We start from the raw sequence: 13,695 nt of genomic DNA, 5'->3' as shown, positions 1-13,695 counted from the left end.
ATATAAATCTTCAAAGTTCTATTAATCTAGGTAACTTGTTTCTTTCAAGAAAAAATAGTTTTATTTAATTAATATATTGTGACTAGTTTATATTAGTCAAATTATTGTTGTAAATACAGATGAAATTTATTTTGTCTGAAGTCTATTAGGGCACCTCAGTTATTTAAAATTAACTCTGTAAAAACATTACATCTTTACTATGAAAATAGTTCTGAACAAAACTTTTTGATTTACTAACTTTTCTCTTAGGAATTTTAGAGGTTTAAGTAAGTCTTTTGCAATTTTTTGAAAGGGAAGATAAAACATTTCCTTTAAAACAGGAAGGCAAATTTCATACAATGAAGCTATTAATGTTCCATTTGGAATAGCATTGCAGAATAATCATTTATTCCTCAAAAAATTAATAAGTGGTGTTGTGATTTCCATGGTGAACTAGACAAAAGATTTCTATTCTCACAGGTCTTATATTTAGTGGGAGAGGCAATAAATGTAAGATTATTTCCAGTAGTAACAAGGTCTGTGAAGAAAATAAAACAGTAACAAGATAGAGTGACTGGGCTCACTTTAATGGAATTGTCATGGGAGCCATTTTTGAGAAGGTGGCATTTGTGCTATGAACAGGAAAAAGAGAAGGACCCTCTTTATGATGTTCTGAGCAAAAGCCTTTTAGGTAAAGAGAGCAGCAAGTACAAAATCTATGAGTTGGCAACAAGATTGGCATGTTTGAGGCACAAAATAAAGCCACTTTGCCTGAAGAAGCAAATGATGGGAGGAGTTGCATGAGATAAGGATGAAGAAGTAGGCAAAAGGGCTATATCTTATAGAAGTTTCAGGTTCAGTTAAGGAATATGATGGCTGTAGGAAGCCATTGAAGGGTATTAATCAGGAGAGCAGTGCCAATTGATCTTTGTATCAAGTAGCTTTTTCTGACTGGGGAAGCATGGATGAAAGAGTGTCAATTAGGAGACTTGCAGAAGTTCAAGTGAGAAAAAGAAGGTGGCTTGGACTAGGTTAGTAGCACTGGGCATGGTAAGAAATAATCAAAATTGGAATATATTTGGAGATAAAACCGCCTGGTTTTACACATGGTTTGGATGTACGGTGTGAGCTTAAGAAGGAATGTAGAATGATCCTTAGAATTCAACATGAGTAATTCAGCAGATGGAGGTGTCATTTAATGAGATCAGAAAAATAGGAAAGAGTTGGGGTAGAAGGGAGACAGATCGTGATTTTGGTTTTGGACATGTAAGTGTGAAGTGATCTTTAGGTGGAGTTGTCAGATAGGAAGGTGGCTCTAAGAATCAGGAAGTCAGGGTAAAAGAAGTCTAGACACCACCTAAGGAGAGAGTCTAGGTATAGCGTAGCAGTATGTGATGCCTTGTGTATTCCAGCATTTAGAGATCAGGCACAGGAGGCAGATTTAACGAAGGAGACTGACAGGAGACAGCCAGTAGGTAGTGAGAAAACCAGGAAAACAGTGGGTATGAAAGCTAAGTAAGAAAAGGGTGTTTTAGGAAGGGAGGAATGATTAGTTGTGTCAAATGCTGCTCTGAGGTCAGGGATGAATAGGACAGAAAACTTGCTATTGGATTTAGTCAAGATGAACGTCATTGTCTATTTTGATAAAAGGTGTTTCAGTGGGGATGAAAACCTGACTAGTGTGGATTCAGAACAAAATGGTTAGAAAAGAAGTAGAGATATTCTAGATTATAGATTATTCTTAAAATTTTTATTTGAAAATTGGAGTAGAGAAAAATTGGGTTGTCAGTGCAGTAGGACATGCAGTCAAGTGATAGCTTCCTCCTGGTTGGTAGGAAAGATCCTGTGGACAGGACACAATTGCAGGACCACAGTTTTTGAGTTGGGGAGAATGTGTGGGGCAGAAGACAGGTGAAAGGTTTAGCTCTAAAAAAAAAAGTAGAAATGCTTCTTCAGTTTTAGCAAGAAGAGGGCAACAGTGTAGGATAGATGCAGATGCTTCAAAGATGAGGTAATTCTCATCTTATTGTTGATAGTGAAATATGGAATAGGTCACATAATTAAGATTTGGAAAACGTGTAGTCCATTTCAAGTTTTACTAACTTAGCTCTGAGGTCTTAAATAAATTGTGGCCTTGGGTAAGTAAGTCACTTTGTTTTTGTGGGCCTTAGTTTCCCTAATCTGTGTGAAGAAAGGAGTGATCCCCCAGGATTCCTTCTAGTGCTAAATTGTTATATAATCTTATTAGGCTATCATACTTTGTTTTTGTTTATTCTTCATGATGAAAATAGTAATCATCCTAATTGGTGCCTCATTTTCATCCATTTCTTTCTTCTTTTGTTCTAATATTTCATCCCTTTCTTTTCTTGAGCTTGTTAACTTTTGACTATTTTCTTGTTTGAACTATTTTTCTGACAGCATTGTCAGCTAGACAACAATGCTTTTATAAGGACTAAAGTGATTTTTTACAAGTGTCTAAGTTTCTGTTTTCTAGGAAAGCTTAAATCTTTGGGTTGCTATATTTTCTAAGGGACACTTGTTTGTTGTTATGAAGAGTTGTAACAGTACAGGATGATACCTATTGTAGGTTAGAAATATCTGCCCTAATTGAACAACAATAAAGTAATTTTTTTAAAAAAGAAATATCTGCCTTATTTTAAAATTGATCCTAATTAAAGAGGAGCTTGGCAAAGGTAAGAAAGTATTCTCTAGTGTTCCTGGCACTATTTTTGAATTTGTTATCATTATTAAGAAAGTGTTCTCATGTATTGGGTTGGCCCAAAAGTCAGTTTAGTTTTTTCCATAAAATAAAAGATACACTTCATTTTCACCAATAACTTTATTGACTTGGATATTTTGAGTGTGTCAGCTACCTCCTGCTATTGGCTTCTAGTGGGTAGAGGCCAGGGGTGGTGCTGAACATCCTCCAATGCATAAGACAGCCCCACAGTAAAGAATTATCTGGCCAAAATGTCAATAGTACCAAGAAACATTCTTACTTCCTCCTGGGTTATTTTGAAGCAAACCCCAGCCATTATTTAATTTTATCTATAAATATCTCAATATATATCCCTAAAACATAAGGATTCTTTTTAAAAAATAAGCACAATATCATCTCACCTAAAGCAGTAGTAATTCCTTAATATCATTAAATGTTAATTAAGTGTTTAAATTTTCTCTATTATCCTACAATTTTCTTTTCCATATTTTGTTTGCATCAGGATTGAAATAAGGCTCGTAGGTTGTAATTGCTTTATTTCCCTTAAGACTTTCTTAATGTGTAGATAACCCTCCCCATCTCTTCTTTTTCTGCTTGCATTAAAGAAACCAGTTTTTCCTAATAGAATTTGCCACAGTCTGGATTTTGCTTCCTTGTACATCTGTCTCTTTTATTTTCTATAAGTTATCATTCTCATTTATAGATTTGATCAGAATCAGATTTAGTTTTTCTTGTAGGGGGAGTAGGTTGCTTCAGAGGTATCATTGTGTCCTGTCTGGAGGCACAGTGTCTGCTTGTTTCTGTTCTATGCTGGTGGCTGTCATTAGTGATCGCTATCTAGCTTCATTATTTCATTAGTTGCTGCAAAATGGTAATATTATTGTTCTGTCATTCTAAATTTTGTTTTTCAATTACTAGCTAGAATAATTTTGTAAAGAAATACTTCCCATTAAGCTACTTCTGTTTTGTTATTTTGTGATATAGCTTGTAACAGTATCGGCAAGACACATGCTTGATTTTTTTTCTCTTTATTTCAATTGTCAGGTAAATAAGTTGGTTCCCTAGCATCTCCCAAAGGTGACTAATTAGGTTTTTAAAGTATTATGCGACCTAATGAATTTAAACGTATCTGATGTGTTGTAATCCTTTTCTGAAAAAATTCTTACTGATGGTGAAACTGTTCCATCTTAGTACTGTATGAGCTCCTTCAAGTTGGCTCCTGAGCCCTTTTGATACTCCATCTAGTGTCTGACACCTTCCTTGCTTTCTAGGATAACCATGTTTCTAGATTCATAGATTCGTCTTGTATGTGTCCTCCCTCCGTTGTGGAATAAGATATATCACTTGGGGCATTAGTTTATTTTAAAGGGAAATAGTATTTAGATACTATATTTGTGTATTAGGAATGTTGTTTGAAATTTATTTGTTCCTTGTTTTAGGACTTTTCAATGAACAGAGCTAAGATACAGTGTTTCTTAATATAAAATCCATCACAAACTCATACTTAACACTCCTAACTCAAATTTTGGATTACAGAGTTTTAAAACCCATACTAGCTTATATTTGTTTCTTCCTATGTTGAAAAAATTGTACTTTTTTAGTTGGTAGCATGTATCTCACTAAGGATATCAAGTCAAATCATTGTGTTTTAAAGTCATTTGAACTGGTTAATCTGTGTGGTTTTGTTACAAACTGTATATCTAGTTAGGTTGATTTGTTTCATTTTATTTTATAGGAATTGCTTCTTAAAAATCTAATTTCTAAAAATTATGATTTCCATATCCAGGTCTACAAAAGTTACAGACAACGAAGTCTAGCTCCTACCCCTACTCCTAGACTCTGCTTCCTCTCTTCCCCTATAGTTCTTTGTTCACTCAGCTAACCAGCAGTACACGTGGCTTTTAAATTCTAAGTTAATTAAAATTCAGCTAAATTAAAAATTAGCTCCTCAGCCTCACTTGCCACATGTTAAGTGCTCAGTAGCTAAATGTGGCCAGCTGCTGTGTCGGACAGCACAGGTTACAGAGCATTTCCATTCTTGCCGAAAGTTCTGTTGGACAGCCCTGCCCTAGAGACCCTCCCTTTTTAAAATTAGGTTGTTAAAAATATAAAAAATTAGTTACATATATTTATAACCCTTTTTCTTTGCTAAATGGTAGTATATTATGCATGCTTTTCTCCATATTCTTTTTTTGTAATATATCCTGCAGATGACTCCAGACCTCAGAGAATATACACAGGTAGTCTTCATTCCTTTAATAGCATTCCTTTAATGCTGTACTTTATTTTGTGGGTATTTAGCTTTATGTAGCCAGTTCCTTATTGATGGTCATTTTGATTGTTTTAGTCCTCAACTGCTATAGTAGTGCTGCGATGAATGGTAGTAATGCTGTCTTGTGTATGTCTTTTTTTCATTTATTACTAGAACCAGTATACTTTCAATACTAATTTCATCAATGGGATTTTCTTTCTTCTAATTATTAAAAAATATTCTAATTATAAAAATAATCTAATTTTATTTTATTAAAAATAAAAATTATTAAGAGAGATAAAATCATCTAAAATTCATGTTGCCCAGACAGATAATATTTTGGTGTATATATACTTTACTTTGCAAATTATTGTCAGTTCCTGAGTTCAGATGAAATACTCAGTATTTTTTTAATGACTATGTGTAGTTGAGATCATATTGTATATACTCATTTGAATTTTTTTTTACCAAAATAGTATAAAGATTTTTCTTGTTAACACAGACTTTTTGGAAACATAACAGCTGCATGATATTATACTGTATTGATTTTTACAATATTCTTAATTGTTACAGTATGGTTAGACATTCAGGTTGCTTTTTTTTTTTATGTACTGCATTAAACACTTGTGTATAATTATTCCCCTATTTTTAGGCTTATTATCTTGGTATCCAATAATAGAATTATTGGATAAAGGTTAAAAGCATAATTAAAATTTTAATTTATCTTTCCAGTAATTTTTCCAAAATTTCTGTGGCTCTCTTCTTGATAGTCATTCTGGCAACATGGAGTATTGTTTTGAAAAATCTTTGGTAACCTGATAGGTTTAAAAATGATATTTGAGGTTGAACATTTTTATGTGCCTATCATTTTTATTGCCTGCTATGGGTCTTAACATGTTAACTATTTGCCCACTTAACTTTTGACCTCCGGTTTTTCTTATGGGGTGGTATGAGTTATTTATATATCTGTTAAGGATGGTAACCATTTTCCTGTCATGCTGCAAGTGTTTTAATTTGATGAACATTCACATACTTAAGTTTTACATTTTTATATAGTCAATCTTAGACATTTTTCCTTGTTCTTATTAGTAGGCTGGTTCTTCACTACCCTACCCTCCTCCCCCAAAGGAAAAACACTGGTTATCTGATCATTATTCACCTGTTAAATATCAGCTTTTATACTTATTATAAATCTTAATATTCAAGGGGGTCATATACAGTTAACATTTATTTGGAAGCAATTAAATGTCAGGTACTTTACATGTTCTCTTTCTTGACTGTGACAGACTATCTTTTTCCAAATACTGTAAACAACAATGTATAAAAATATAGATGAATTAAATTATAGTCTCTTTTTAAAATTGTAAGTAGTATGTTATTTTGCTTTTAGTATCTTTCATTGTAATTAACTGTAGAAATCTATTTCATGAAATATGATGAGTTTCCCTCTCCCATCCTTAATTGTAGAGGAAAAAAGTGTTTCTTCTCATTGCTAACGTGAATTGTGGACTACAGATACATAGAAAAAACAAACTGCACAGACATAAATATTTTCACCAGGACCTAAAGACTCAAAAATATTCTTCAGGCTTCTCGTGGATTTTTCTGGAAGGAAGAATCTGTGAAATTATGTGAATAGAGACTTATTTTCAAAACCATGGGGGAAAGAGAAAGAAGTCCAGATACTGACCAAGAAAGTAAGGCAGGCAAACCCTGTTACTGGTATTCTTCGTCTGACATTGGAACTACACCACAGTCTTCTGGCCGGTCATCGCCGGTCAGTCCCTGCTCACCTACGAGTATCAAGGGAAAACGTCCTAAAAGACAGATTTCAGATAGCCCTGTGCATTACCAAGGTAAACATTCTTTAAGAGAGTCCGCTAGACCTAGAAGACTCATTCTGGGTACTCAGGAAAGCTTGCATGAAGGAAACTCTGCTGTTAATATGTACTTTAATGTATGCATGGAAATGGGCTGATTTACATTTTGAATAGAATATATTTTTATAAATTTATATAAATGTTGGTGGCAGTATGCATCAGCCTTTGTTATATTCAGTCATTCTATCTACAAAAGAAAGAATCATAATTAAGGCTCCTCATTTTGTTTTCTTCCTAAATAAATGCTTGTTTTGGAGTTTTGGGGGTACTTTAAAGGCAAAAAAAAATCAAAATGTTTGTACCTTAATTTATCTTCATTTAAAAGTAGTCATTGTAGAAAAGCATTGATAAAAAGTGGTTAAGAGGCATTTTTTTAATTGAGTAAAATTACTTCCCCTAGGTAATGCAGTGTTTACTGCAAAAGTTCCAATTAAACTTAGAAATAGAATTTGACACTTGAGATCACCAGTCTGTTTTCTGTTAAACTGTATTATGATGGATACAAGATTTATAATTAGAAATAATTTTTCTCATTAAAGTGTTACTAGTCTGAACTGGTACTCATACAAATTTGACTAGGTAATATTCTAGAAATCTCTTCATCTTAAATCCCTGGCCAAGAAAACCCCAATGTGTACTTAGTAATGAAATGGGTAAGGGCTACAGGTACGCCATAGAAAATGAGCTAAGTTAAATGAGGTGGTTATAGTGTGCATTAAAAAATGCAGCACAACTGTAACAGCAGTAGCTTAGAATGGGGGGAGTGTGTACTGCAAGGCAAGGAGTGGTGAAAATAGAATCTGAAAAGGAAACCAGGCCAGATCATGAAACACCTTGAATCCTACGCTAATATATTGATTGTTGCTGTGAGGGAATAGTTAGCCATTGAAAAGATTTAAGCAGGAGTATAATTAAATTGCCTATATAAATTCTTACTTTGAGACATATTTGCTTTTTGAAAAACCTACAAGAATATGTGTTTCTTTTGAAAACAACCCTTTCATAGACCCCTGTTCTCGCTTCTCAAGAGATGTTCATACTTTTAACAGTTGGATGCTAGTCTGTCCACCCATCCTCCCCTCTCTCCCTTCCTTTGATTTTCCTTTTAAAAAAATTTTTTTTGCAGTACAGTGCTGCAGGATTTTGGCCTCTTCCTCCAAGTCTGTCTCAGTGTGAGTCTCTTGTTTTGATTTTGTGAGTAAGAGCATAATCTGATATTAAACATTTGCTCTATATAATTAAAAACGGACTTTAGGATTGAACATTGGAAAATGCTCATTTATTCCCAAGAAATAATTTACATACCTAGGGATTTATTGGTAGGAATACTTTGATTTTTCATTCCTTCTCCAGAGCAGTTCCAGAGGCCACACAATTAAGGAGTTAGAACTTCTCAAGCCTTATCTTATTTGAGAAGATAATTAAAGAAAAGGCTGTGAGAAACAGTTCTAACATCACCTATAAAAATTTCAATGATTGTCTTCAATCTGACTTGTATAGTTTTCTGCTTTGCATTGTCTTCTGAATTAAAATTTGTGGTAATTTGTCTACCCTAGATCAAGCAACAGGACCATATCTTTTCTTAAACACTAATTTCATTTCCCTTGGTTTATGTTGCAATCACCAGTGTAAATTAAACTAAGAAAAGAACAAATGTGATGAAAATAATATCTTGAATATTTGAATTCACAGATATATGTGTTTGATAGCAATTCTTTCTTTTTTATGTCAGCATACTATTATTTTTTAAGATTTTATTTATTTATTCATTTATTTTTAGAGAGAGAATAAGGAAAGGAGAAAGAGAGGGAGAAAACATTGATGTGTGAGAGAGAAACATCTATCTGTTGCTTTTTGCATTCCCCCAACTGGGGACCTGGCCCACAACCCAGGCATGTACCCTGACTGGGAATTGAACCAGTGACCTTTTGGTTCACAGGCTGGCTGGCGTTCAACCCACTGAGCCACACCAGCTAGGGCATTTTTCATGCTTTTTAGGATGTAGTATTTAGTGTGTGGGTTTTTTTTTAAATTTATTTATTTTTAGAGAGAGGGAAAGGGAGGGAGAGAGGAAGAAACATCAGTGTGTGGTTGCCTCTGGAGCACCCTGTACTAGGGACCTGGCCTGTAACCCAGGCATGTGTTCTGACTGGGAATCAAACCGGCAACCCTTGGGTTCGCAGGCCGGCACTCAGTCCATTAAACCACACCAGCCAGGATGTATTTCATATGCTTATAATTTTAGGATGTAGTGTTTAGTTTTTATCTTATTCTCAAATTATGTCAAATGTTTTTTATATGAATATCACACTAAAACCCCTGAGAAAGCATTTAGAATCACATTGGTACTGCTGGAGTGCTCCCATTTTCAGTCACTAATAAATGGGATTAAGTTCTTACTTACTGATAGAGAATACTTGTGGAGAATTCTGTTTTACAAACATACTTGATTTGATCTTCAAAACAGCATGATTATGTAGGTGGTATTATCCTCACTTTGTGGGGGGAGCAAATAGATCTGGAAAGGTTTAGGGGAATTGCCCAAGGAGTTATTTAGTGGTAAATCTGAGTCCCAAGCCCAAGTCTTCTGATTATACAACATGTTGCCATCCATTTCACCAAATAAAGAAAAAGTTGTCATTAATTTAGAGAAAACTTACATTTCCACATTTCACATGATGATCTTGGCCAAACATCTTGGCACAATTGACTTGAATATCACAATGTTTTGTCCATTGTTTATTAGGCACAATGCTAACGCTGACAGTGCACGTGTTTGAATCCTGACGTGTCATCTTACTATAGAATTAAGTATGGTAAATCCTGATACTACCATCTTCTAAAGCAATGTAAAATAAATCCCTGTAAGCTGTTGTTATATCATTTTGATGGATCAGAATAACCTTGAACTTTCTTAAAAGATTCCAAATCTTTCTTAATAAAAACATTATATTAAGAGATCTAAATAAAATCTGATATTTAACTAAATATTATACAATCATATTTTAAGAAAAAATAACTAAAGAATGTTATGGATCCAACTACTAGGATAAAAAGTAATGCTACATTTGGTAGAGTTTTCACTTTATGTTATTATTGTTTCTTTTTTAGCCCCTAGGAAACCAAGTCCTAAGGGTCCAGCAAACAGAAAGGGAGTGGGATTTCACTCTCAGATCCTCAGTAGGGAGCCACCGAGGAAAGATACTGATCTTGTTACAAAACGGGTTCTTTCTGCAAGACTGCTAAAAATCAATGCATTGCAGAATGAAATAACTGAACTCCAGGTCAAATTAGCTGAGCAGCTAAAAGAAAATAAGGCTTTGAAAAGGCTTCAATACAGACAGGAGAAAGCCCTGAATAAGTTTGAAGACACAGAAAATGAAATCTCACACCTTATTGCTCGTCATAACAATGAGATTACAGCACTCAAAGAGCGCTTGAGAAAAGCTCAAGAGAAAGAACGGGCCACTGAGAGAAGGATGAAAGAAACAGAAGATGAACTACATAGGACAAAATTCTCCTTGCAGAAACTGAGAAAGATCTCTGAAGCTAGGCACCTACCCGAACGAGATGACTTAGCAAAGAAACTAGCTGCAGCAGAGTTAAAATTAGATGACACTGAAAGAAGAATCAAGGTAAAATTTCTATAGCTTCTAATTGTGCTGTTTTGTATTATTTTTCGTTGGGCATTTAATATGCTCTTTTAAGTTTGCTTATTGTAGTTCACCATTTGCTTGAAAATGAAGACTTATTTTCTTAGTAGTATTTTTCTAAGTAAGAGGTTAGGAAAAATTTAACACTATATTTAAGAGAAAGATGCAAAAGATTGTATATATTAAAGGCCACAAGTTAATGGATAAATGTTTAATTCTATGGATCATAGTTATTTTGGGGAAATACACTATTTGATTATCTGATTGTTTCTCTAAATTGAAAATACTATATAATAGCTGTAGCATTTAAAACTGACATTTTTGGGTCATTGTATAAGAAATGCCATGTGAACAATGTTTTGTTTTTATTTCTTTGAACATTTCTGAAAGACACCTTTTGGAGCAGGTGTGCTCTTAACTTCCCAAAATGAAAACTCATATGAGAGGTGGGTGCAAGAATGTTGAGTTACTAGTCTGAGAATACAGCAGATTTTTTTAAATATTATTTTTCTTGAAATGAAAAAGGAAAAGAGTACTACCCCATAAGTGATACACAAGAAACTTATATTAGATATTACCTGCTATATATATATATATATGTATGAAACAGAACATTTGAGTTAAGGCTTAGAATTGCTAATAATTGACATGTACTTTGGAAAGCAAAGGTAAGGAAAAAGTATGTGGAAAAAAGTTTGCTGAGAGAGCTCTCTGAGCAAAGGAAAGTCAGAACTATACATAAATTAGCTTTTCAGAATGTGTTAGGAGTTTTTAATACAGTCATACCTCAGTTGTCATCAGCTTTATAATTTATCAGACCCTGTACTTGTCACATTTTGATGAGAAAAAAATGTTTCGGCACTCAGCGCTTGCTTGGGACTTGTTGCACTTACTTGTATGAGTCACACCACCACACCGCAAGAGAACATGCTTCATTGTTTGGTACTTACCAGTTTGGGCATTTGTCACAAGTTCCGGAACAAATTAACAACGAGTACTGAGGTACTACTGTATGGCTGGGAGCTTTTATTATGAATGGAAGTGAGCTTTTGTCGAAAAACTTTTCTGTATCTACTGATATTTTCATATGATTTTATACTTCATTTTGTTTATGTGATGTATCATGTTAATTGATAAAAGGATATTCAATCAAACTTGCATCCCAGAAATAAGTCTCCCTTGATCTAGGCGTATGATCTTTTTAATGTATTGCTGAATTTGCTTTGCTAATAAACTTTTGAGGATATTTGCATCTATATTTATCAGGGATATAGGCCTATAATTTTCTTTTTTTGTAGGGTCTGTGTCTGGTTTTGGAATAGGGTAATGCTGACCTGGTAAAATGAGTTTGGGAGCCTTCCCTCCTATTCAGTTTTTTAGAAGAGTTTGAGAAGGATAGGTACAAGTTTTTATTTGAATCTCTGGTAGAATTCTCTTGTGAAGCCATCTGGTCAGGGCTTTTGTTTGTTGAGAGTTTTTTGATTACTGATTTGATTTTGGTAGTAGTTATTGGTCTGTTCATATTATCTATTTCTTCCTGATTCATCCTTGGAACATTGTATGTTTCTAGGAATTTATCCATTTCCTCCAGGTCGTAAACTTTGTTGGTAGATAATTGTTTTCCATTATTTCCTTACAGTCTTTTGTCTTTCTTTGATGTCAGTTGTCACTTCTCCTATTTCATTTCTGATTTTATTTATTTGGACCCTCTTTCATTTTTTTTTGGAAGAGTCTGGCTAAAGGTGTGTTAGTTTTGTTTATCTTTTGGAAGAGCCAGTACTTGGTTTTATTGATTTTTTTTTACTCTGTTATTTCCAATCTGATCTTTATTATTTCCTTTCTTCTACTGACTTTGGGCTATGTTTGTTCTTTTTCTGATTCCTTTAGGTGTATGGTGTCTATTTGAGATTTTTCTTGTTACTTGAGGTAGACATGTATTGCTGTAAATTTCCCTCTAAGAACTATTTTGGTTGTGTCCTCTACATTTTGGGTCATTATGTTTTCATTTTCATTTGCTTTCATTTTCAGGTATATTTTGATCTGAAAATGATCTCATTAATAATGAGATCCTTGATCTCATTATTAACCCTTTTATTGTTTAGTAACATGTTATTCAGCCTCCTTGTGTTTGTGTGTTTTTCAATTTTTTCCTTATACTTGAATTCTTGTTTTATGTCATTTTGATTGGAGAAGATGTTTGATATGATTTAAATCTTCTTAAATATTGACACTTGTTTATGGCCTATCATGTGGTCTATCATGGAAAATGTTTAATGTATACTTGAAAAGAATGTATATTCTGCTGCTTCGGGCTGAAATGTTCCAAAAATATAATTAAATCTATATGTGTCATTTGAAATACCAATTAAGTATATGTGTCATTTAAGAAGACTTTTTTCTTGTTGATTTTTCTGTCCAAATGATCTGTCTACACATTGATGTCAATGAGCTCTTAAAGTCCCCTACTATGGCTGTATTACTGGTGATCTCTCCCATTAGGTCTGTCAATATTTGCTCTATATATTTAGGTGCTCCTGTTGGGTGTGTAGATGTTTACAAGAGTTATATCCTCTTGTTAGATGGATCCCTTTATCATTATGAAATGCCCTTCTTTTATCTGTCTTAACAGTCCTTGTTTTAAAGTTTATTTTGTCTGATCTAAGTATTGCTACCCCAGCTTTTTAAAAAATTTCTGTTTGCATGAAATATCTATTTCCATCCCTTTTATTTTCAGTCTCTCTGTGTCTTTCAACATCAAGTTGGTCTCTTGTAGGAAGTATAAGTACAGGTCTTGTTTTTTGATCCATTCAGCCACCCTCTGTGTTTGGATTGGACATTTAATCCATTTGCATTTAAAGTAATTTGTGATAGGTATGTACTTACTGCCATTTTGTTAACTATTTTCTGATTTTTAAAAAATTCTTTTCTGTTCCTTTCTTATTCTCTTCCTCTCTTCTCTTGTATGTTGATGACTTTATAGTGTTGTGTTTGGATTCCTTCTCCTTATTTCTTGTCTATCTCTTACGGATTTTGGTTCGCGGTTACCATGTGCTTCACAGATACCAAGTTATGTTTATATCAGTCTATTTTAAGGTGATTGTTGCTTAAGTTCCAGCACATTCTGAAATCACTACCTTATTTTACTCACCTCCTCCATGTTTATATGTTTATTATTTTTTTACTTCTTTTGTGTGTTCCTTAATTTATTGTTGT

General features: G+C 33.7%; 1 protein-coding gene across 1 annotated transcript in view; it reads left to right on the top strand.

The window, feature by feature from the left end:
- LCA5 (lebercilin LCA5) overlaps nt 1–13,695 on the top strand; it is a 33,237-nt gene that overhangs the window by 5,531 nt on the left and 14,011 nt on the right. The window contains exons 2-3 of the mRNA XM_024576653.3: nt 6,417–6,805; nt 9,941–10,464. Of these exons, the coding sequence (XP_024432421.1) occupies nt 6,607–6,805; nt 9,941–10,464 (723 nt within the window). The 5' untranslated portion in view covers nt 6,417–6,606. The remainder of the gene's footprint in view (nt 1–6,416; nt 6,806–9,940; nt 10,465–13,695) is intronic.

The sequence above is a fragment of the Desmodus rotundus genome, chromosome 11 (assembly GCF_022682495.2).
Source record: "Desmodus rotundus isolate HL8 chromosome 11, HLdesRot8A.1, whole genome shotgun sequence".
Classification (NCBI taxonomy): Eukaryota; Metazoa; Chordata; class Mammalia; order Chiroptera; family Phyllostomidae; genus Desmodus; species Desmodus rotundus.
This window is presented reverse-complemented; position numbering and strand designations above follow the sequence as displayed.